The 24,831-nt window shown below is 34.9% G+C and overlaps 5 protein-coding genes across 6 annotated transcripts; 4 read left to right on the forward strand and 1 right to left on the reverse strand.

Moving 5' to 3' along the window:
- Positions 1-56: 56 nt before the first annotated feature.
- On the reverse strand, positions 57-4,049 carry LOC106372515 (triacylglycerol lipase SDP1). Its single transcript, XM_013812740.3, has 4 exons — positions 3,806-4,049; positions 1,849-3,306; positions 1,179-1,322; positions 57-1,105 (listed from the first exon to the last, which is right to left on the reverse strand). The coding sequence occupies exons 2-4, from the start codon at positions 3,274-3,276 to the stop codon at positions 215-217; spliced, it is 2,463 nt and encodes an 820-aa protein (XP_013668194.2). The 5' UTR covers positions 3,277-3,306; positions 3,806-4,049; the 3' UTR covers positions 57-214.
- Positions 4,050-4,214: 165 nt separating this feature from the next.
- Positions 4,215-6,081, forward strand: LOC111209599. The gene has a single exon (XM_048768860.1). It carries the CDS (start codon positions 5,052-5,054, stop codon positions 5,295-5,297), a length of 246 nt encoding a protein of 81 aa, XP_048624817.1. The 5' UTR covers positions 4,215-5,051; the 3' UTR covers positions 5,298-6,081.
- A 2,411-nt stretch (positions 6,082-8,492) lies between these two features.
- On the forward strand, positions 8,493-13,508 carry LOC106372514 (calmodulin binding protein PICBP). The gene is made up of 3 exons (XM_022710072.2): positions 8,493-8,995; positions 9,069-13,165; positions 13,246-13,508. The coding sequence occupies exons 1-2, from the start codon at positions 8,753-8,755 to the stop codon at positions 13,137-13,139; spliced, it is 4,314 nt and encodes a 1,437-aa protein (XP_022565793.2). The 5' UTR covers positions 8,493-8,752; the 3' UTR covers positions 13,140-13,165; positions 13,246-13,508.
- Positions 13,509-16,269: 2,761 nt separating this feature from the next.
- On the forward strand, positions 16,270-17,463 carry LOC106370690 (probable F-box protein At5g04010). Its single transcript, XM_013810686.3, has one exon. The coding sequence runs from the start codon at positions 16,435-16,437 to the stop codon at positions 17,266-17,268; it is 834 nt and encodes a 277-aa protein (XP_013666140.1). The 5' UTR covers positions 16,270-16,434; the 3' UTR covers positions 17,269-17,463.
- Positions 17,464-17,777: 314 nt separating this feature from the next.
- LOC106370689 lies at positions 17,778-19,054 on the forward strand. 2 transcript variants are annotated; one of them, XM_013810685.3, is made up of 3 exons: positions 17,778-17,890; positions 18,111-18,172; positions 18,556-19,054. In XM_013810685.3, exons 2-3 carry the CDS (start codon positions 18,139-18,141, stop codon positions 18,876-18,878), a joined length of 357 nt encoding a protein of 118 aa, XP_013666139.1. In that variant the 5' UTR covers positions 17,778-17,890; positions 18,111-18,138; the 3' UTR covers positions 18,879-19,054. The 2 variants fall into 2 exon arrangements, with proteins under 2 accessions (XP_013666139.1, XP_022565491.1); XM_022709770.2 differs by having other exon boundaries at positions 17,789-17,890; positions 18,568-19,054.
- The last annotated feature ends 5,777 nt before the right edge of the window (positions 19,055-24,831 follow it).

The following is a 24,831-nucleotide window of genomic DNA, read 5'->3' on the forward strand; positions in this document are numbered from 1 at the left end:
TTCTTCAAAGCTAAAATATTTATTTTTCTTTTTTTAGAGGAATTTACATATTTCAATTCCACAAATGAATAAAAGTGAAATTTCAAACAATAATCATGCAAACATACACAACACAAACCATATGGCTTATACTATTTACAAAGCAGTAAAACACTTTGGAAACTCTCCAAGCTCTTTGAAGAACAAGAATCTCTTCACTCGGATCAAATCAGTCCTAAGCATCTATTACACTAGCAGACGTCGGTTCTTGTAAACCGGAATCGTTAACCGGAACCGAGCCCTTATGTTCTTCATCATCATTATCATCATCTTCATGTTCTGAGACAGAGCTATTATCCATCTCCCTCTCCGGTATATCTATCTGCACACTCTCCGGCATCTCAGCACTCTGGTTCCCCATAGCCATTCCCAAGTTCTCTCTTCTAACAACGTTCAACACGAAACCGTTACTCGTTCTCTCAGGCTGCAGAAGATCACCTTCACTAACTGTTATACTCGAACTACTGCTACTTTCCCTCTTGTCAGATTCGCTCTCGGATGGAGCCGCCATGGATCTCGATCTTGGACTAAAGCTCGGACTAACCGGACCAGGAACCGCCGGAGAGTTAGGGCTGCTAGTAAACCCTCTTGTCAACGCAATGTCCACGTCAAGACCATGGACAAAGTCAGTGAACCTATTAGCAGAAGCTGTTCTCATCAAAGGCCCACCAGTCCTCGTCCAAGAACTCATCTCCACGCTCTCAGTTTCGCTGTCGCTTAAGTTCCTCCCCGCGTGGAGATTGTTATTATTACTGTCAGCGACGAGGTCGTCCAGTGAGCCGGTTGAGTTCTCTCTAGCGATGACGTTCCAAGATGGGATTCTTCTAGAAGCATTGAATCTTGTCGTTGACGCTAATCCGTGATGAGACGAGGAAGCTGAGGAGGCTCTCTCGGCGCTTCTCTTGAGCCTCCGCATGTGGTTGAGGATGGCTACGCACTCGTCAAGCGCGAGTTCGATCCCGCAGTTTGCTTTGATGGCTGAGAGCTTCTCCCAAGTGCATCTCCTTCCTTGGTTAGCTGCTTTTTGTAGCTCTACATGAGTAGGGTTCTGTATGATCTTTGAGTACTGCACAAGACAGACAACGCAATAAGAATCTAGCAAGACTAAACTGAACATGTCAGAGGTTATGGATAAGAACCTGAGCAAGAGTAGCAGGCATCACAACTGTTACATCGCCTTCCCACTCCTGAGCAAACAGCTTTGCTAGTCCACCGAGTGGAAAGCCAAGCTCTAGTACCTGGTTGCATCTATGTTTCACCTCCATCTCCACTAGATGCGCTAGCTAAAAAGACAAGTAGAACCGTTATAACTAAAGCTTGGGCACATTTATTTGGAACACAGGAATCAAACTGTACCGAACCAAAATGACCAAAACCGAACTGAATTTCATATATAACCGAGTGGATCATATATCTCTAAAACCAAAGATCCAAAAAAAAAAAACGGAAATGAACTGAGAACCGAATAGATACCCAAAATTTTAAAATACAAATTATATACATAAAATTGTTAGTTATATTTAATTTCTAAATAACCAAGTATTAGGAACCGGTTAATATCCAAAAATGTCCTATCAGTTCCAGTTCGGTTCTGTTTTTTTTGGTACTGAATAACCGATTTGGACCCATATTTTTTTTGGGTAACTGGATAATATGGATAAACACCTCTGATAATTGAGATTTTTCAGGTTAAATATTAGGTTGTTTGGATTAAAAAAATGTTGGTATAATTCAGATAATTTAAAATATTTAGGGTAAAAGAATATTTGGATAGTTTTAAAAAGACTTGAGCTAACTATATACACATACCTTAGCTGCGAATCTACCACCATAAGCTCTAACTATATCCTTCAAACGCAGCAACGGAGCAATGTGAGGATTAGCCTGGCTCACAATAAAATGATTAACATTAAACAGCTCCTTAAGCTGCATCATCGGCAAATCAACCTCCAAACTCCCATCTCTCCACCTCCTCGTAGACGACTTATCACCACCTTCCTCCGGTTCCAAATTAAAAGGCGGATGATACGGCACTATCTCCCCACTCCTATCCTTAGCCATAAGCTCCTGAGCTTCGAACAAACCAGGGAATGCGCAAGAAGCAGTCACCGCGCTCCATATAACAACGTGAGGAGAAGTGAGATAGTTTAAACACCGAGGCGGCTCGTGCTTCCTCGGTGAGCAAACCGTTATCCCGAGTATCCTCCCCGTCAGATCATAAGCCTCTTGGAACGTGAGGTTGCACGTGAGGTTCCTGAGCATGCACTGAAGCTGTCTGATGTCGTGCAACGCTCCCTGCGTCATGACGCGTTTCACGATCGTGAAGACGCTTCCTAGCTGGTCAAAGAACTGGAGAGAATGTAACGAGTTCTCGAAGAAGCTCTGCAGCTCGGGCCAGGATCTTGACGCTACGACCGAGCAGATGATTGAGCCGACGCTAGAGCCGGCGATGATCCGAGGCAAAAGCTTATGCTCGACGAGAGTCCTGACAACGCCGACATGAAACGCGCCTAGAGAAGCCCCGCCGCTGAGTAGCAACGCCGTTCTACCAAAGGCGTGACGCGTCTCGTGCATAAAAGAAAGCTTCTCATCTAAAGAAAGGTCTTCTAACGAGTCAGAGTTGTTGCATACCATTCTCAGCTGAGTAGAGACTTCGTCTATATACTCTTTGATATGTCTCGGAACTTGGAGTCTACCTTTGTGTAGCTCAGAGTTACACATGTTCCCGAGGTTCCTTACCAGATCAGCTCTCATACAGAACATAATGTCTCTAAGGCTTCCTTCTTGGCGTCGATGACGAAGCTCCATTAGCTTGTTCTTAACCAACTCCTCGTCGTAAAGATCGGATTCGTTCATCTTCGGAGTCTCCTTGTCCAGCATCTTAGCGGCGTGAGCCCATTCCTCGTTTGTCAACGCCGCGCGCATCATGTTCCTCCAGAACTTCCTACGGTACGCCATCTCCGCCTTGGCCTTGACGTTCGTGTAGCGTTTTAGGACGAAGGCGATGATCGTGACGACGGCTAGGATCCCCTGGGGGTTCCGGGGGTGGAACCAGGAGACGAAGGGGGAGACGGCGAGCTTGAGTGTGAGGAACCAGTGGAGGAGGAAGCGGAAGAGGTCGCGGCGGAGCTGGAGCGTTGATTTGCAGAAGAGGACTCTGAAGGCGATGGTTCGGCCGAGGATGGAGGTTGGTCCGATTGAGAAGGGATCGACATTGGCTTCGTTGCTTATATCCATTGGAGATGATGTGTGTGTGTGTGTGTTTAACTGTAAAGACAATTAAAACAGAGACTTTGAGTATCAGAGAAACAGAGTTCTTAGAATCTGAAACCAAGTCAGCATTTTTTTTCTTTGTTTCCTCAAATTCAGAATCTATAAGGAGCTGCAATCAAGGAAAGGAAATTGATTTTATAACGAAAGTATGATCCTTTCTGCGTGTAGAACAGAGTATCAGCGAAACAGAGTTTGTGCAGAGAAACAGAGTTTGTGATCTATTCTTAGAATCTGAAACCAAGTCAGCATTTTTTTGTTGGTTTCCTCAAATTCACTATCACAGAAACTATGGAGAGCTTCCTAAGATTGAACAAGCAAAGGAAATTGATTTTTATAAGGAAAGTATGATCCTTTTTTGCAATTGGAACCTGAAACAAGAGGTTCAAATCGAGATTCCGAACGAGATCATGAGCTCGGGAGCGAATAATCAAAAGCCCAGGAATCAAAAGAGAAACTTGAATCGAGAAAACCCAGAAAGAATTAGGAAATTTACCTGAGCGAGGGACTTGGTTTAGGTCAGAGAACGAAACAGAGAAGCAAAGAAGAAACGTGAAGCAGAGAACTTTTTACTTGGGAGAGAGAGACGTGAATAAATCATAATAAATGGTGGAATTTTAAAATAATAAAAAGGGAAGAAGATTGCATTGGGAATCGCGACGAGATAAGAGAGGGCGATGATAATGGGTGACGCGGACGCTGGACTCGGCCGATCACGACGGCTTCTTTTTTTTTTCTTTCTTTTCTGCACTTTTTTGGATAAACGTGGGAGAAAGACAAACAAAAAAGTCGTTGGATAAGATTTTACGCAACTCGCCACGTGGTGTGTGAAACCTCAAGGCGTCTTCCAAACAACGTGTAGTTTCAAGGAAAATGACAGATTGTTTTCTCTGAACGCCGAGTACTTTTTTTCCCTCCTCCGTACGCTGCGTTTTAGACCAAAATATATTTTTTAAAATTACGATTTATATAATTAACCACGAAACGGAGATTACAAACTTGATTTAAACAAAATTATACAAATCGAACATTATGAAACTAGCTTTGTTCGTCCACCGTACCGACACGTTCCGCTAGAGCGCTTTGATATCATCAAACTATCATCAACTGTTTTCTGCCACCAATAATAACCACTAAAGGGTGAGGTTTACTTCGTTGCCTCGGATGCCGGTTCTTTTTTTGGTGTCATCGACGGAGTAGCTAGCCTCTGATGATCGCTTCAAGCTCGCTTTCTTCACTGACTTAAAGCGCTGAAATGAGAGAAGAAATAGCATACCTAAGGAGCCATTCAGCCTCGACATATATATGCATGGGGATGCCAAACGCTCAGCTTTACCATAACAATCTGCAAATTATTTTATCGGAATCGAATACTGTTCTCTCCGCGCAATCTCATAGTGTAAATCAATATGTAAACCTCTTTCCATATAGAGTGCTAGTTGTAGAACAAAGAGTAACAAAAAAAAAAGAATTAAGAAGAATATGCTTATGAAAAACTGTGCCGGAATTTTTACTTTTTCAAAACTTGGAAATATAAAATTTTGTAAATGTAAAAGCAGCGAGAAGTCATAAACCTGCATGCATCCAATCATATTCTCTTGTTTAAAACTTTTCTTCGAATTTTGTGTTACATTAGTATACAAGAAGAAAACTTTAAAACAAAAAAAAGAAGAAAAAAACTTATAAATACATTGTACAGAAGCTGGAGAGCCCTAGATATCTAGTTGAATCAAACACGAATCATGGCGCTTCGTATCAACAACGTGAGGTTCCTTCTTGTTGTTGCTACAATACTCGTGATTGTGATCGCTTCCGTAGCTGGAGAAGCTTTCCCGGATGATTCTCAGGTGAAGCAAGATTCAGCAAAAAGAGATATGAATTGGGAAGAAGTGTTTCACGCTGACTATGGTGTTTGGAGCCCGACTCCAATAGTTCGAAGAGGTAATCCAAAACCTATTCTTCGAGATATTACACGGCCACCACCTTAATCGATTGTCTAAGGGATAACCAACTTCGAGGTTATTGATTACTTTGTCAACGAGCAACTCTCTATTTTAGTTCGGAATAGTTAATAGGATTTCTTGATACGTTGTGGTGTTTTACGTTTTCATGTTGTCTTTCTAAGCATCTACATATGATAAACTATTTAAGAACTTCGATCTAACCAGATTGTCTGGGTGCATGCTTTCTTGTTTATCTGTTTGAAATGATGATTTTTTTTTTTTTTTGTCACTGAAAACTTCATTAATAATAATAGGTAGGGGATGGGCCAAATAAGGTCCAAGCCCAAGGGTTCAATACAGAAGATATGAAAAACGCAGAGATTCTTTTGCGAGATTATTCGCTTCCACATTCAGAGAACGAGAGATATGCGCAAAAGAGATTGATGCAAACTCAGTAGATATCGATCGGATGTCTTTCACAATACCGATGATTTCCTTAGTCTGAGTGATGCCGGAGATTGCTCGGATGAGCGTTAAGTTGTCGGAGAGCACCTCAAGAGAGCTGAACTCCAAATTGATCGCCATACACATAGCTGATCTGACTGCAGAAGCCTCTGCAACTAGAGGGGAGCCTATCGAAGCTTCACACATCGATCCTTTGATGGGAGATTCGAGTTTCGGACCCGAGAACACCCACCCTAGTCCTGCTACGAGCTTTTCCTTGTGCCACGCCGCGTCTGTTTGAAATGATGATAAAAGAAAATATTACTACATATCCAGCTTTAGCATTCATGCCTTTCTTAACTTAGTGTTCTTACTTTCAATTGGCTTATGGACTTGTATCAAGGAATAGAGACATAACTTTCGTATGTATTAATTATGAACATGTTATAATCTAAGGAACTGGAATATATAACAAGTAAAAACTAACTTGAAGAATATATGCTGATCTATTCTATATGTCTATGCAACATGCATGTTATTAATCCAAAAGTATTAGAGAATGTTAAATTATATTAAACCATGGAGGTTATTAAATCTATGAGATATTATGCTTTATTTAATAAACGTGATTATTAAACATCACTTGAATACTTGTAAGTAAAAAAAATGAGAATACTGATCTTCATCGGGGGATTCATTAACATGGCAAAATAATCCTGACTGTGCGGTTTATATATTACCAGTGTTTTTAAAACCGGACCGACCCGATGGTTGGACAGGGTTCGACTATGAACCGGTTATATAGCCGGATTGGTCTAGTTAGGGGTGTTCAATCCGGATATCGGTTCGGTTTCGGTTCGGTTTTTTTGGTTTTTTGGTGTTTCGGTTTATAAAAAATATCTACCATATTAAAACCATATTTAATATGGTTTGGTTCGGTTTATATACCGTCGGTTTTCGGTTTATTCGGTTTTATACCAAAAAACCGTAAATATATTTATCTTTTAAAATATTTTGTGAATTTTACTTTATAAGATTAGATATCGGCTTTAAATTTAATTATAACATGGCGATATTTTGGTTTTTAAATAATCTATTTTTTATTTTACTATTTAAATAATCAGTAAACATATTTATTTAATAACAATAATAGTTTTATGGAATAAAAGTAAGAAATATCAGTAATCCATAATACTATTAAACAAAAAAGTAAAAAATATGTTTTTTTTTAATTTGATAAAAAAAAATTTGAACTTAAAATAAAATACTAAATAACTAAAATAAACGTTTAAGTAGGAAGATCATACCAATAAAATAAATTAGGTATATATTATTAATTATATTATATAATTTACATATACTTATATTTTATATTTTAATTAATTGGTTTATTCGGTTTGATCGGTTTATATACCAAACCATATTGATATACCACAGTTTTTTAAAAATGACATCCATTCGGTATATTCGATACTACCAAATCCAAACCATTTTTTTCTATTTCGGTTCGGTTTTAATTGGTTCGGCTTTACCGGATTGAACACCCCTAGGTCTAGTAATTGGTTCAACCATGAACCGGCCACATAGCCGGATTATATTTCAAAGTTATTAAACCAATAAAAACCAATAAAACTATCAAAAATCTATAAACCATCTATACAAACAAGAAACTAATTTATATTTATAATATTTTATGTTCAGAATTGATTTATATTTTAACTTTGCATCATCTTTACTAATATTACTTTTATATTTACATACTAAAAAAAATATTAAACTATATTATTGAATCATGTTTGTTCCGGTCGAACCATATTGAACTGTGATCTAAAATATTTCCGGTTCAGGTTCCGGTCTGGTTTTAAAAACACTGTATATTACTAAAAGATTATCTTATTTTTTACTTATCCACCGTTGATAGTGACGTGATTTTACAACTGAAAGATAGAAACAATCGGCCGATCAAAGCGGTGATCTCGGCCGAGGGATTTTGAAGTCACATGGTATAGGTGTCATGAAACACATGTTTCAAAGGGTCCCACATTTACGCGTTCTTGTTTTATTTATTTGTATATTCGTTAGATCTCACTACCTTTCTGGACCTGGTTGGTAAACCATATAAAATGATGGCAAGTAAAAGGTTGATTTTACTTGGAATCTAGAGCATTTGAAACTTTAGAAGATTATTTTTAAAGTGAAACACGGCAGAGTAGAGTAGCATCACAGCACAACTCAGTGATTTACTATTTACAGTATCCTCTCAAGTCTCGATAACATATAAATTCCATGCTTTATTTTTAGTCAACTACGTGTGTCTCTGTCTCACACAATATCGCTTTAATTGAAATATATGAATAAATATGGAACTAACAACCACATTCATTGCCCAATTAATTCTCAACGTCAATTATTTTTGTCTATCAGCAACAAGTTAATGAAGACAGACAGATATTTTATGCATCGTGTTGTTTTTTTTTTCTCTATTTCATTCATGTTTTTTTTTTTCAGTTTATTAGTCAATGAACGCTCTTTCTTCTATGATTTATTATCAACAAAAAAAAACTGACGTGCAACCCCTTAATTAAGTCCCAGATGTTTAACTAAGTAATTGACAAATAAACTCTTAAAATGTTACGAAATAAATTTATTTCTATAATTAATAATTAATAAATTGTTTTATACTGAATAATTTATACGTTTTCATATAAACTAGTTATGCAATTTAGTAAAAATAATTTAAGTTTCAAAAAAGAAAAATAAACATTTTGTACTATAAAAGAGTTTGACTTCGTCGCTTACCGAAGAAGATGAAGACGGTGGAATAATAAAATTCACTCTCATCAATCATCTCCCAAGAGTGTTCAAACACGAATGAAACCAAATATTGTTTTTAAAAGAAAAGTTATGATCTTTGACGAACAGAGAGAATCATACCAATGTGAATTCTGATCATCATCTCTTTTTGACGACTCCACCCAAAAAAAAAAAAAAAAAAACAGAGAGATTTGCGCTGAAGAATCAATAAAGGTCGAGACTTTATACGACGACAAGAGAGAATGTCGAACCCGATGCTGTCGGAGAAATGGGAGAGCTCAAGTAAAACCACCAGAAGAGAGCTCAAAAGGAGAGAGAGGAAGACGTGGAAGAAACCCATCAGGATTTCTAAACTGCCCAGTTTCACATCCGATCAGATTCCGGTCATCTTCTCCGGCTACACCGCCGAGTCTGAAGACTCCTCTTCCTCCGACATGTCTGACGATTCCATCGCTTGCTCCACTAAATCATCTGAGGTTGACCAGGCAAGTTCTGTCTTAATCTCTGTTCTTGTCGGAATCAAAGATCTGTAAAGTTGAATACTTTTATTTATTTTAGGTTGAGGAAAGTTCAAAATCTGTGAGGAGGATGAAGAGTTTGAAGGTTCTTAGGAGACAGTCAACGAGGAAAGGAGGAGGACTGATGAAGATGAGATCTATGAAGCGTGTAACTTCACACACCCTGAGGAATAAGAACAAGAAGAATCTTGATTTGATTTCAAGGGAGGACTTGGGAGGGTTGCTAGAGCCTCATTACTTGAGACCAACGAGCTCTTCAGCTTCCAAGAACGTTCAGAAGAATCTCCAAGCGGCTAGGTTGAAGAGGATGACGAGTTTGAGATACAAAGGGCTGCTCAAGGCTACTTGCTCTTCAGCTATGAAAGGTTCTCCTTCTTCTAAGAAGAGTGATGATGTGTGCAACTATAGGTATTGTTCTCTCCACGGTCGGCCTCACAGCCACGCTGCGGATGATGAGAGCGGTGTTGTTCATGTTCCGTCTCTGAAGCGGTTTGTGTCGATGAGGAGGAAGTTTTTGAAGAGGCAGAAGAGTGTTAACCGGCGTTTGGTGCTGTTGAAGCGGAGTTTGAGTAGGAAGAGAGGGCCTGCTGATCAAGAATCAGAGCAGGTGGCTGATGCTGGTGGAGAAACCAATCAAGAGGTTGTTGAAGAAGAGGTTTCTAGCTGGGAGATCTGTGGAAGTGAATCAGAATCGAATGGAAGATCTAGTGAGACGGTGATGGTAGATGTTGATGATAATGTGGACACTGTTGCATCAGCTGGAAGAGAATGTGTTGTTCAGGAAACTAAACCGGAAGTAATGGATGATTCAGATGGCAGAATTGACAAAGATATGGAGGAAACTGTGACTGGTCTGGATCATGATGATGTGAAGGTGAAGAGTGAAGAAAATGTGGGAGATAATGAGGAAGTTTGCAGTGAACTGCGAGAAGAGGATGGAAAGAAAACTGAAAATATATGGAATGGTGAAGAATCTAAACTGGAGATAATGGATGATTCAGATGGAAGAAGTGACAAAGATTCTAAGGAATCTAACATGACAGGTCTTGATTATTATAATGGGGAGATTGAGGGAACTAAAAGTGAAGATGAAAAGAACACTGAAGATGTATGGAATGATACTGTTACGCTTGTTAAGCAAGCCTTTGATGAGATACTTGCTGAAATAACCGATGATGACTCGTCTGATGATGCTTCAGAGGGTGAATTGGTGAATGAATATGATGATGTTGCAGATGATTCAAGTGCTATTGAAGGAAGGGACACACATTTGACTGTAATTGTTTCTACTTCTCGTATGGAAGAAGGATCTGATCACAGAAGAGGTGCTAAGAAGTGGAGTTTCTTGAAAAGAGTAATCCTTCTCAAGAGGTTTCTCAAGTCGCTGGATCGAAAAGAGAGGCGCAAGCGTTCTGACCCTGAAGAGAATGAGACAATAATGCGGTTGAGAAGAGAGTTGGTTGGAGAGAGGAAGAATGCAGAGGAATGGATGCTTGATCATGCTCTTAGGCAAGTCATTAAGACTCTTGCTCCACCTCAGAGAAGAAAAGTGAAACATCTTGTCAAAGCTTTTGAATCTTTGATTCCTATGAATGGTAGCTCTAGAGGTCATGGTGGTATTGGAAGTCCTGGAAGAGAAGAGAAGGAGACAATGAACTCGCAAACGATCTTGAGAGACATTGATGACACTACTGATCTACCAAAAGTTTTGTCAGGAAAGGATCTTGAAGAAACAAACTTAACTAGAGAAGTTTCATCATCTCTTTCTCTTGGTATGAAATCTGATGAAGATGTGGAAACAATAGAAGATTCAAGTTCAAGTCATCAACCTGCTGTGGAGGAAGTATTAGATGAGTTGGCTTCAGGTTCATCTATAGAAGAAAAAGAAGAGAAGACAGGAGATTCAACTATAGAAGAGAAGACAGGAGATTCTGAAAAGAAAAATCTTTCTACATGGAGGAACCTTATACAGAAGCACATGGTTTCAGGAGACAATGAAGAGAGAAAGGTTGATGAAGCTGAGCAAGAAGATTACAGGTGGTCCTATGGTACTGAAGATCATGGTGATGCTGCTGCAGCAACTATTAAATCGTTTCAGCAAGCATTTGAAATGATTCTCTCGGAGATCCCTGACGATGAAGAGATTGTTCCGGAATCATCGAACTCTCTTAAAGAGGAGAAAGAAGAAGAACATGGAGAGACTAAAAGAAGCTGGAACAGCCTGAGAAAGGTGATACTCTTGAAAAGATTTGTGAAAAGCTTGGAGAAAGTAAATGTTTTTAATCCGAGGAAGCTGCGGAATCTACCTGTTGTTGATTCTAAACTGGAGGAGGCGGAGAATGTAATACTAAGAAGACATCGATCAACAATGGAGGAGGGAATAAGAACAGATGAAGAGGAATGGATGCTGGATTATGCTATGAGACAAGCTTTATCAAGATTGGCTCCTGTAGAGAGAAAGAAAGTAGAACTCCTTGTGCAGGCTTTTGATACAGTTCTTGATGGCCATGAGACACTTAAACAAACCAAGAGCACTGACACAACTGTCAAAGAAGGAACACAGACAGTTGAGGAAGATAGTGAAGTCAGCAAAGACGAGCAGAGGATCAAAAATGTATTTTCAAAATTTCAAGTACATCCAAAGAACTTGAAACAAGAAGAAGAGGAGGTTGATGATACTCCCAAGAACAACGTTGAAGCTGCCACAGAGGGAACACTGAGAGCAGAGAAAGATGAGCAGAAGATTGCAAATGTCTTCTCAAAGTTTCAGGTGCATCAAAAGGAGGTTGATTCTACGCCGCGAAAATCCAGCAGTTTACTTCCTCCTATAGGAAACGTTAAACAGCGAATCATCGTTGAGAAAGAGAAAGATTCAAGAATGTGGAAGCTCATCTACAAACACATGGTAACAGAGAAAGAAGAAGAAACTAGTTCAGTTGATGGTGAATGTGATGACGACGAAACTGCTAATCTTCGGATTGATGCTAGAAGAAGCGGAACAGTTACACTCGTTAGAGAAGCTCTTGAGAAGATTCTCTCTGAGATCCCAGACAACTCCTCTGATGATCAGTCCATAGACAGTGCTACTGATCAAGAACTAATGGAAAGAAACTCTCAAGTAAGTGAAGAGTTTTCTACCAACTCAAAACCAAAGAAAGGATGGAACAACGTGAAGAAAGTCATTCTACTAAAGAGATTCGTCAGCGATTTAGGAAGACTCAGCCCCAAGACGCCTCGGTTCTTGCCTTGGGAGCCTGATCCTGAAACCGAGAAGATCCGTCTGAGGCATCAGGAAGTTGGAGGGAAGAGGAATTCAGAGGAGTGGATGCTTGATTATGCTCTGAGACAAGCCATATCGACTTTACCACCGTCTCAGAGGAGAAAAGTCTCTCTTCTCGCACAAGCTTTCGATACTATAAGCTTTTCTTCGACTCCAGCAACGTCGAGGAACATCTCTCGTCAGTCCAGCCTTTCTTCTATTGTGTCGGTTCAAAGTGAAAACGAAGGTAACGCTGAGATCTTAAGAGGTAAACTGAGAAAACTACAAGAGGATAATCTCAAAGAGACTGCCAAAGTTGATGGTGATTTGGAGGAGAAACAAGAGTGTTCGAGCTTGTGGAGGTTGTTATGCAAACAGATGGAAGACAACGAGAGAAACCAAACATTGCCAAAAGAAGAACAAGAGTCAGAGGAAGACACAAGTGTGGATGGTGAGAAAGTGGAAGTTTACAAAACCGAAGCAGTGGAGTTGTTAGGAGAGGTCATAGACGGAATCTCTCTTGAAGAGAGTCAAAAGAGTGAGGCCTCACAAGTGAAGATTAACAGATGGAGCAGTCTCAAAAAGGCGATGCAGCTCAGGAAATTCGTCAAAGCGTTGGAGAACGTGAGGAAGTTCAACCCAAGGGAGCCTCGGTTCTTGCCGTTGGACCCAGGGGTTGAAGCGGAAAGAGTGAACCTTAGGCATCAAGAAACTCGAAACAAGAGAAACGGGGACGAGTGGATGGTCGATAACTCGCTTCAAGAAGTTGTTTCCAAGCTTACACCAGCTCGGAGAGATAAAGTTAAGTTGTTGGTTCAGGCATTTGAGTCACTTTCGGCTACAGGGAACTGAGGCAAACGATATAACTTGTTGCACGGGTAAAACAAAGTTTCATAACACTATAATCTTTACTTGGTTTTTTCTACATTTTTTTGATAATTTATATATAAATTTACAGCTACGGACCATGAAGAACAAGATGGACAAGACTAAAGACTTATTAATTGTCCTTGCAATGATCTCTACTCTTTTTTGTTCTTGCAATGACAATTCATTATGTTGACATTTCATGTAATGTGTGTACAAAAGGTATTATACTGTTATTATTCAAAGGAGTTGAATTACAAAAGTTCTCCAAAAAAATTTATGATTACGGGTAATGTTTGATGTTATGCATAATTGTTTCTATATATATGAAGTAAGCACTAACCTTGGTGATGATTGAGTTTGGAAGATAGGTTTAGCTGGCTTTGTACTTGTAACATTGAAATAGTTAGGGACATGTTTGGTGGTGATGCTAATTTTGGTGAAGATCGAATTTGGAAGATAGGTTTAGTTGGTTTGTACTTTTATTATTGAGATACCTAGGGAGTTTGCTTTTGTAAAAATAATATAATTCAAAACGACTTTTCACTATAATTTTTAATAAACTTAAAAACTTTTTTTAAAAGAGATTTTATATTACTTTGTTGATGATGAAAACTTATCTACTCTATTAAAATAGAGTCATTATTTTATCTACCATAAAAAAGTCTATATGTTAGACCATTAACTAAAAAAATAACAAAATATCCTAAATTTATGCATATATGATATTTTCCTAACTAAAAGAAATATACATCTAAACAATATTATTTCCGGTAAAGTCTAATCCATTTCTATTATGCAATTATTTTTTAATTCTTTACCATATTTTAGTCTAGGCCAGATTTTATGTATTTTCGGGTAATTCATTTGGAAATTAAATTGTATAACCCAGTTCTTTTAAAAATTATCATATTAAGTTTTTATAGATAACAAAATAAATGATAATTTATTGGTTGTATCATTTCCACGCTTGATTTTTATAGTAAAAATAAAAACACAAAATTAAAATATAATACACTAAATTAAAAATATTTTCAAAATATTATAATAGATAATTTAAAATTTAGTTACACAAAAATATTTCAAGAATACAAACTTAAAAAAAATACCAATATATACAATTTTCAAAATAATGATTACATAAATAAAAATTGTTATAATATATATATATATATATATTATAATTTATTTTATATTTTAATTATTATATTAAAAACAAAAATCTATCCGTACGGACGTGCGGGTTCTCTAGTGTTCTTTCAAACTCAATTCATTATGTTGACAATACATGTAATGTGTGTAGAAAAAGGTAATTATACTGTTATTATTCAAGGGGTTGAAGTACAAAGTTCTCCAACTTTTTATATATATATAAATATATTTATTTATTTATTTATTTATATCCAAATAAATATACAGTGTTAAAAACAAATTTATAAATTCACATTCAGACAACCAGCAACCACGTATTATTTTGCGGCAATTTTGTCTCCAGAATCGTCTCTGCTTATCTTGGACCAAGTACGTTTTGCCATATATCTTTCAAGATTAACATTAGTTCAATCTTAAAAAAAATGATCTTTCCAAAGGCTAATTTGACAGATGTATCCCCCCCACAACATCCGTATTATTTTTGCAGCTTCAGTATACAAAACAGCTACATAAGCAATTAGTCATAATTAATCAGGCTTCATTTATTGGTTTATGATTATGAATATTTTTTGATGTGATTAAATGATGCATTCATAACTAAAATTATTGTTTTTAATGGGGTACTAGACCCTGATCCGCGCGCCAGCGCATATATGAATTTTCAGTTTTTTATTTTTTATTTTATTAAATGATGTATTTGTAATATTCATTCATATTATATTCATTAAGTAAATATTTTTTTTTTGCATCTTAAACTATCTATTTCTTTTACGAATGTGTGATATCATATAAAAAATATAAAAAAATGAGTATAGAGTTAATTAGATAATTTTAAAAACAGAAATTTTTCTTTCGTATGCGATATCATATAAATAATGATCCGCCCAGTTAACAAAAATCATGATTATTTTATGTGTAATTTTTTTTATTTTCACCATTTCCTTAAAACTATATTAAATTTTACATATTTTAATTAGAATATTTTTAATATCTTTACCTTTTTATTTGAAATGCAACTCAATATTTTTTTAACAATTATAACAAAATATTTAAAAAATATTTTTAGAATTTGTTTGAAAAATATGAAAATTACATTTTAAATTAAAATTATCCTAAAATATGATAAATTTTGATGTAAACGAAAACTCAAATTATGTCAAAAATAATGATATTCAATGATAATAACAATTTTAATTGATTATTTTTTAAAAAATACATTTACAAAAATTTTGTTTGAAAGAAAATTCATTTATCTTTCAAATATAAAATGAAATATTATAATTAAATAATAAAAAATATAAATAAAAACCATAAATTTAGCAAATGACAACTGAGTTATATTATGCTAAAATTTTCTTTCTAACAATTTATCAAATGACAAATGAGTTATGAGCAAATAATACCATATAATTTTTAAAAACATAGCCATTCTTAAATATTTTTTGAATAAATAATTATTTTTAAATTTAATCAACTGAAAATAATATCCGTACAATTGTGTGAGTCAAATTCTAGTTTTATTGATGCATGTTATATATTAGTGATGCATGTTTTAAGTAACATTTTAATGATGCACGTTTTTAAAAATCTCCATTATTAAAATTATGCACGTACGGATAACTCATGAGTTTTTTTGGTCGATTAAATGACATTATGTCCAAATTTATTTAAGGATATTTCATTAAGGTAACTGAAAAAGACAAACAATAAAATAGAAAGTTTAAATTTATTTAAGCATATTTCATTAATGTAACTGAAAAGACAAGTAATAAATTAAGCAGTTTTATTCGTTATGATATTTCATAAATGCAACTGAAAAAGACAATAAAAAAAATGGAGTTTAATTAATGAAGTAAAAACATTTTTAAATGGGTACTTCTTTTTTAATAATATAGATTATACATGGAAATTTGGGAAATCAATCTATTAAAATCTAATTTTTTTTTTAAATTGCCGATTTATATGCGTTTCCTGATTCGTTTTATCCTTTTTTCTTTAATATGGAAAAGAATACACCGTCTGCTTTTTACGCGTTATAAGAAGGTAAAATCTAAACAGCTATAAATAGTGATCTTCAGTAACACTTGAGCTGAATCTACACTAAACAAGTGCATTAGAAAAATCACACATGTCTCTCTCTACCTCCGTTGTTGTTGCACGTGTATTGTCCTCTTCCACCGCCGTGAAACGCAAACGTGAAGACGAGATCCCTCGAGATAAACCCATGCCTATGGCTATGCATAAAGAAAACGACGAGCAACCGCCTCCTCCATCTTGGGAGGTTCTAAACGCTATTAGCTATTACATGGACCCTGAGACTCTCGCTGTCGCCTCTTGCGTCTCGACCACGTGGCTAAAGTGTTTTTCCTCGGAGAATCTATGGAAGACCATCATGACCGCGCGGTCCTCGCAACGCTCTTGTCCATACGAGACTGCCTTGGAACACACGGAAGGGGGCATCATCTCGTACAAACGCCTCGTCTCCGCCGTTGAAAGAGACGCTAAACGTAGACGCAAAGGTCAGCCCGAGGAAGCCGTCAAGATATCACTATCTGATCTCAGCTTCATCATCCACGTGTCAACTAGAACAAAGAAAGCGTCGATTTACAAAAAGGGTAAAGATCTCGTGTTTGGTCCTAACGACAAGTTCCAGATTGAAGTCGAAGTAAGCAAGGCCGGTATCACTGCCGGGGAATATGACGTGAGAGTGACGTGGCAGATTATGTACAAGGAGAAGTTCTTCACGGTGGCAGATACTGCAAGATCGTTGGACACGAAGTATGGGTGGTTCGTTGATAAGCTCGAGTATAAAGATAACCGTAAGCTGGTAGGCGACGTTAAGACGACTTTTAAGGAGGATGTTCTTGAGAAGATTGGGTTTGCGATAGTAGACTCGGATGGTTGGGGGTCTCTGTTAGTTGACGGGTTTTTGAGGTATCTTCAGCAGTTTTTGTTGGAATAAATAATAGTCTCGATCAGTACAAGAAGTGACTTCTTAGAAGTCTCAAATAGACGGTTTAGGAAGTTATTTTAATGTTGTTGTAGTTCTCTCTTTTGCTATGTACTCTATAACTAGTAAAGTTCAATAAGCTATACACTTCCCTCTTGAAAGAAAACTATATAATATGAAACAGAAAAGAGTATTCATTAAGCTCGATTTGTTTTGGTGTGTGAGACTGCATGACGACGATTGTAGAAAGCTCCGACTCCATAATTAAGAGTTACTGTTTCTAGTAAGAATGGTGGCAGGCATTGCCGAAAGTGATCTAATCCATTTGTTTATCCAAAGCAAAAACTTCAAGAAGATTACAGTTCCAAGAAATATATGTCCCGACACAAACACACATATAAAATAGAATATAATACTATTCGAATTTGTTCTGTAAGAATACGTCATCAAAACTAGACGCTCTGCGGAGGACACGTGTACTATAACCAGCTACTGAGACGCCACATCACACGGCGTGTCTTCTCTCATCCAACTAAAAGAGATTTTTTTTTTCAACTTTCCCAAAAATAAAAGCAAGAGAAACAGAAGCAAGAGAGAATATTATTTGCTCTTCTTCTGTGTATTGTTTTACAGGGTAAGTGATCTTGACACTCTCATGCCCAGCTTGTTTTTGTTTTATGATTTATGTTTTTCTTCAGAATTATAAATCTCCTGTTGCAATCTTGATTTCTTAGATTATGGTTTATTAGTAGATCGGTACACGATTTGTGTTTATCTTCTTCTGCTCTTAATATTCTTTTCTGTGTGTTGTCATACGTAAACTTTCTACACCCTTACTTGAATCTTCGTGACAGTTCCCAGATTTTCAGACAGTCGAACCACATGAATCAAATTGACTCGGATGTCGACTCTAATGGTACGACCCCATCTACTTCTTTTACTCATTTCTTTGTGAAGTGTTTGATGTAATTACCTAGCGGAAGGAATAAAGACTTGTTATGATTTATGATAAAAAAAAATTCTTACATGTTAGTATCTGATCGCTCTTAACTGTCTGGTTTAAGATTACTTGACGTTGCATTCTTGTTAGATTACTCTGTATACTTGCCTTGTAACAAGTCCCTAGTTAGCTTGTGTCCCCTCTGATTATACATTAAACACATCATATCTTTGTTTGTAAATTACTAACAAATAACTAGTTCGTGTATGTTCCTGACTAATCACACAATACCGGTTATGGTGGGATATTTAGAGGTAGAAACCAGAAAATAAAAAGACAGACTAATCATTCCGAGATAGGTGCTGGTAAAGGAAAAGAGCCGAGGGTAATATCTCCGGGAGGATCCAAGACCGAAGAGAAGCAAAGTCAGGGTGTTACTAATCAGATTGACAAGGGTCAAGATGGTAGACAGCAGCCTCATGGAGAAGTGAACATGGAAGCTTCCATATCAGAAGAAGATGTGATAAGAGCTGGAGGTTTTGGTGCTAAAGACGACATTGGAAGCTTCCTTCCCGTGGCAAGTGATTCGACTGACTTTGAAGAATCACTCCGCTCTGCACGTGACTACGAAGAAGCTCAAGAGGAGGTTCAAAGACCTGGTCTTGGCTGGCCTAAAGAGTAAAATCTTGTCCTCGTTGGCTTGGCTTCAATGCTCATGCTTGTTTAGTTCTTGTTTTTTTTTTTTTTTTTTGTAAAAGGGCATTCAAATTTAAAAACATAGGAACATACAAATGTATGGTTAAAAAACCATAAGTTTGAGAAAGTATAATGAGACAAGCCTCATATTTAGCTAAGAAATATTTTAGAAAATAGAAACTTATGAAAATAAGCTTAGTGATACAAGAGTGAGACGAAAGACCTAGGAAGTTGGAAGATGGTTCCCACGGCCTCGACGACCACGTTTACCCCTTCCTCATACCGTTTTTCATTCTATATCTTGAAACTTTTGTACTGGTTTGATTGGCCTTCCACCTCTTGACATGTTGAGGTATGCCGTAGCTTCACCCATAGACCCATCTTCATCATCTTGTTTAGTTCTTGTTCGGTCGATAGTTATGTATGATGATGGCATAAACAAGAACTAAACAAGATGATGGCAAAGCTGGATTGATTCAAAGTAGAGAACTCACTGGTTCTTGCTCTGCGCCTCTGCTTTTGCCAGAACGTTAACTTTTTGTCATAACTAAAATTATATGCCACAAGTTATATGCTATAAGTTGGAAGAATTATGGAAACTACGTACTTTCTTTAATGTAGTAGTCAAATATTGTTCATAGTTGTGTATTTGTTTTCAAGGTGAGACATATGTAAGTGTTTGGAACGTAAAGAGAGAGAGAGTATAACTATATGTTTGTGTTCATACCAAAAAAAAAAAGAAACTATATGTTTGTGTTTTAAAACGAGAAGTGAAAAGCGAGGTACTGAAAGCTGACTACTCCCTTTATTGCACACTCCATTATTGAGGGAAAGAGCCGGTCACTGTAGAAAAGGATTAAAGATTATGTAGAGTGGTAATAGCTATCTCTTAGTGAATGGATAATCTTCGTAATTTTTCCCTGATAGACATAATCTTTTTTATAAGTCATATAAATGGCGTATTCTAATACTATAGATGTATTTTCGAAATGTCATAGTAGAAAACGGTTTTGTAAATAAATCAGCTTAATTATTACAAGAATTGGAGTCATTTTTTGATATTTTTTTTTTGAATTCTTGTATGTATGAACATAATCTATACTATAAAGAATATGATGAGCATGAACATACTATTCCATCTTAGGAAGTTCTAGACGCTCTTAGCTATTACTTGGAGCCTGAGACTCCCCGTAGCCTCTTGCGTCTCTTGCGTCTCAACAACGTGGCTAAAGCGTTTTTCCTAGGAAAATCCATGGAAGTATATCATGATCACACGGTCCTCACAACGTTTTACTCCATATAAGATCGTCTTGAAACACACAGAAATGATTAACCAGACATCTAGTTAGACGGCTCTAATATTGATTCAGCTACAATGCCAAATCAGTATTCGATCTGGTTTTCAAAATATTGAATCTATGTGAATATTATTATCCAAAACAAAGCTTTACAAAAGTGTGCAGTTGCAAAAGAGCTCTATATGTTTAAGTCATCAGAACTAGACGCTCTGTGAAGGACGTGTTCAATAACAGCTACAGAGACGCCACATCATCACACATCGTGTCTTCTCATCCCAGAAAGAGTTTTATTTCATCTTTCCCAAAATTAAAGAAGGAGAAACAGAACAAAAAAAAAAAGATATTTGATCTCCTTCTGTATTGTCTTAAAAGGGTAAGTGATCTTCACTCTCTCATCACGAGTTTGTTTTTCTTCGGAAGACTTGTTGATGCACTTGTGGTTTAACTTAGAAAATAATCTCTAGTAAAAAAACACAGAGTTCCAACTAACTCAGATATCTTCAGAAGCATGTAATCGGCCACAATTAGCTTTCTGATTTAAGATTACATGACGTTCCATTTATTTGTAGATTGCTCTGTAGTTCGCTTATGTATTAGGCTATTCAATAAGTAACGGTTCGCGTAGCCTCTGATTATGAAAGTGTTGGCAATACTAAAGGAGAGGTGGCTCTTCCGGAACATGGAGTCAGAGGTGGACGCGGACCACATAGTAATGAGTTTCCTATGAAAGTCGATTCACAGGCACCTGATGCAGAGTTTGAGGAATATTTTGGGTTTTACACGATTTCATTTATTTAGTTATATTATATTTTGTTTCAAAAAGAAAAAAAAAAGTTATATTATATTAATATTTAAAATTTTGTACTTGCACAAAACAATTACATCAATGGTATTTAATAGTTCAAATCACAAATAATTAATTTAAACAGAGAATTTAGGCCGTGTATACACACAATAATCCAAAATTAAGAAAATAATCCATCACTATCTTTTACACTGTAGTTCTTTCAATATCCCACTAATGTCCCTGCCCAAACTTCTGCCCAAATTATATTTTTTTCTCTCTCGTGTTTCTTCTTCAAAATCTATTGCCCTGAACAATAATTTCTTCTCTCTTTTTTTTATCTTTCTTGTATAATTTCATCTCTCTTTCTTTATCTTTCTTGTATTTTCTTATAATTCTAAAATACATTTTTTGATTTCTACAATCTTCCTCTTCATTTGTTTTCGATTTCCACCGATGTAAATACAATATCATCTAAGTGTAATTCTTTCAACACAATGTCTGGATCCAGCGAGTACTATTCTCGTGATGAGTTCGTCTACTGTAGAATCTCCATCGTTCTTTTTCGAAGTCAACCATGATATGAAGGTTTTAAGCAAATCCATGGTACATAAAGGAGAGATCTATTTGATTCACATCTTGGTAAATGCACAGGGCCGTAAGGATGGACCTTATCATTAAGAAAGAGTGGGTTCTTCCCAAGATTGATAACAATAACCTTAATCTCACATTTCAATTACAAGTATTTGTAATCACTATACAACAACTAGATTTCTATTAACTGATAAATATTTGATTAGATGCTACATATTAAGTCTTGTAAGCATATATATGGTTTGTAAATTTTTATACAATATGTTGTCATTAGCTAATACCTGTTTGATTAGATGTTACAAAACATGTTGTTGTTTTTAAAATAGTCGATAAAATGCTAAAAAATAGCTATTGATAGCTGATACGTGATTTGGTAGATGCTAGAAAAAATTTACCTTGCTAACTTCTATCATTATTGTTAACAAATTTTGCTTAAAAATAGATGTGTTATATGATGCATGGTTTTTAAATTTCTACAAAATATTTTCATTAGCCGATATATGTTTATTTAGCTGTTATAAAACATGTTATCGCTTTTTAAAATGGTTGGTATGATGTTAAAAGTATATATTGTTAGATGATACATGGTTTGTTAAATGTTACAAAATAAGTTATCGGCTAACTAAATCATTATATATTTAACTTATATATTATTTACGGTTAACAATTATTGTATCATATATAAACCAAAAAAATATGATAAGATTGATTTTCATTATATGATAAGTGTATGTTTATATTAAACAAGTTATCCACTAACAATTCCTATAATATTTTATGTTAAAGCTTAGCATTAAATGTTCTCTGTTAACATACAATAATAAACACTCAAGTTTGCTACTTTTTTTTTCTCTCTTTTGTAAATTATATATTCACTAAAATTCTGCAACGAATCGCAATTCCTATTCATCAATGGAAAATTCATAATTTGGAAACACTTTCTTGATGCCATGGTGATGAGTACGAGTTGAAGAGGAGGAGATTAGTGTAGAATTTATGTTGGAAACGGAGTAGACGACGATTAAGGAGTTGATGAGAAAATCGGCTCTGGATTTGGGGAGAAAATTTTACTTTAAATAAGGTTGAGTAGTAATCTGTGTATTGAAAAGAAAAAATATTAGAAAGAGAAAGAAGAAATATATGACAGACATAGAAAATCACGATAGAAGGAGAGAAAGATGATGAATGTTGGGGCAGGGGCAAAGCTGTCAGTTTATGCTCATTGTGCTACATAGATTATTGTTTTAGATGTCATTAAGGTAGTTACCTAATATTGATCTAAATTATGTATATTCATCAAATTGTCTCTAGCTATTATTTGGACGCGGATGAGAGGATTTTATAGTTCATTATTTCATAATTACAATAATTGTAATTTAGAAAAGACGAGGTTTTAAACAAAAAAAAGACTCGGAGGTAATATAAATTAGGAAAATTGCCAAAATATCACGTTCGTAGTATCACTTTTTATATTTACATTTATTATTTTTACCCTCATTTTTAATGAAGGGTAAAATACATTTATAACATAGGATTAACTAATATAGACTTAGGGTTCGACGGATGACCATTCTAGAAACAAGAAGAACAGATAGGAAATGAACGTAAATGAATAAAATTGCAGAAATAAAAAAGAATGGTTGTTCTATCTCAAATTGAACAATGAATAGTTTTATTCTTTATCTCTCTACAAAAATTGGTAGGGAATTAGAAGAAAAATTTATTCCTTGTGAATGGTGATATTTTTTAGGAACGTTATAGAATGTATTATTCAATGGAAAATGAAATTTAGTATTATAATAAAATATATAAATAAATACTTAAAAAAATATAAAAAAATATAAAAATAGTTTCAAAAATAATTTTTGATTTTCAAAAAGAAATTATGAAAAAAATCGAAAATAAATAAAAATAAAAATTTATTAAAAAGTTCAAATTTGAAAAATTACAATTCGAAAACATTAAAAAAATATTTTTATTATGTCTTTATTTTTTATTTATTTAAATAATTATTTATTATATATATAGAGAACAAGGGTATAAGAGTCTTTTGCCACTTAATGAATAAAGTATTTTTGAAAATGTTTATTTGGAGGTGGTAAACATGAATAATGGTACCAAAAAATGGTAAACATGAAAATTCCCCTATTAACTAATCAAATAATTTTTTAATTAAAGTAGTTTTTTTTTTATATTTTTCTCCTTTTTTGTCATCATTTATTTTTAAATATCGTTGAATTTTGTTTTTTTGAAAACCCCCATTGATTAAATACTCTAAAGAATTTTTATCATAAATTTTACATAAAATTTATTGACAATAAAATAAATAGAAAAATATAAGAAAAGAAGAGAAAAAGATGCATGTCTCTATTTTGAACTTTTTAAAAGAATTGAAAGCCCTTTTGTCACTTGTCTTTTTTTTGTGGGGGGGGGGGGGGGGGGGGGGGGGCAACTTTGCACTTGTCTTCAGATTTAATATTTTTATATTAAAATTAAAATTTTAATATTAAATATGTTAACCTTATATGTCTGAGATATTAAATGGAAATATTGTATTACTGCGCCATGCGGTTATATAATAACTTTTAAAAAATAATAATTTATTACATTAATTTTTCTAAAATCCACCTCTAAACCAAGTTTTTCTTATCTAATATTAGTAATTTAAGGTAATTTATATACATATATATTAGATGTTTTTTTGCGCCATGCGTTTATATAATATTTTTTTTTAAAAATAATTTATTACATTAATCTTTACTTAATTAATTTTATTCAATTTTAAAAATATAAAGTTATAATTTGTAATTTAGATTCTATTTAGTTTATGAAACCTTTAATCTATACTGGCATTTTGCTTAAATAAAAAATAATTTAATTTTTCTGAAATATTATTTTTATATTTTTTATTGTTGTATTTTAATGATCAATAGATATATCACATTTTAAAAATAATTATGTCACCATTTTCTTCTTATTGTGATTATAAACTTAAACAATCAATTGGTAAATAATTTATATGATATTATTTAAAATGAACGATACAATTATTTAAAGGGAGAATTTATGGTAAAACCATATTGAGAAAAGAATTAAGAATATACGCATTGTTTGGGAAGTGTGTCTATTTATGTAATAAATAGACATTAGAGTCTTCCGTGGCGCGTGACGTTTATATGTCACATAACAGTTAGATACTATTCTATTTATAATGTCAATATAGAATAGATCATTTGAAAGAAAAATATAACTATAGAAAAAAA

The sequence above is a fragment of the Brassica napus genome, chromosome C9, assembly GCF_020379485.1.
Source record: "Brassica napus cultivar Da-Ae chromosome C9, Da-Ae, whole genome shotgun sequence".
Taxonomy (NCBI): Eukaryota; Viridiplantae; Streptophyta; class Magnoliopsida; order Brassicales; family Brassicaceae; genus Brassica; species Brassica napus.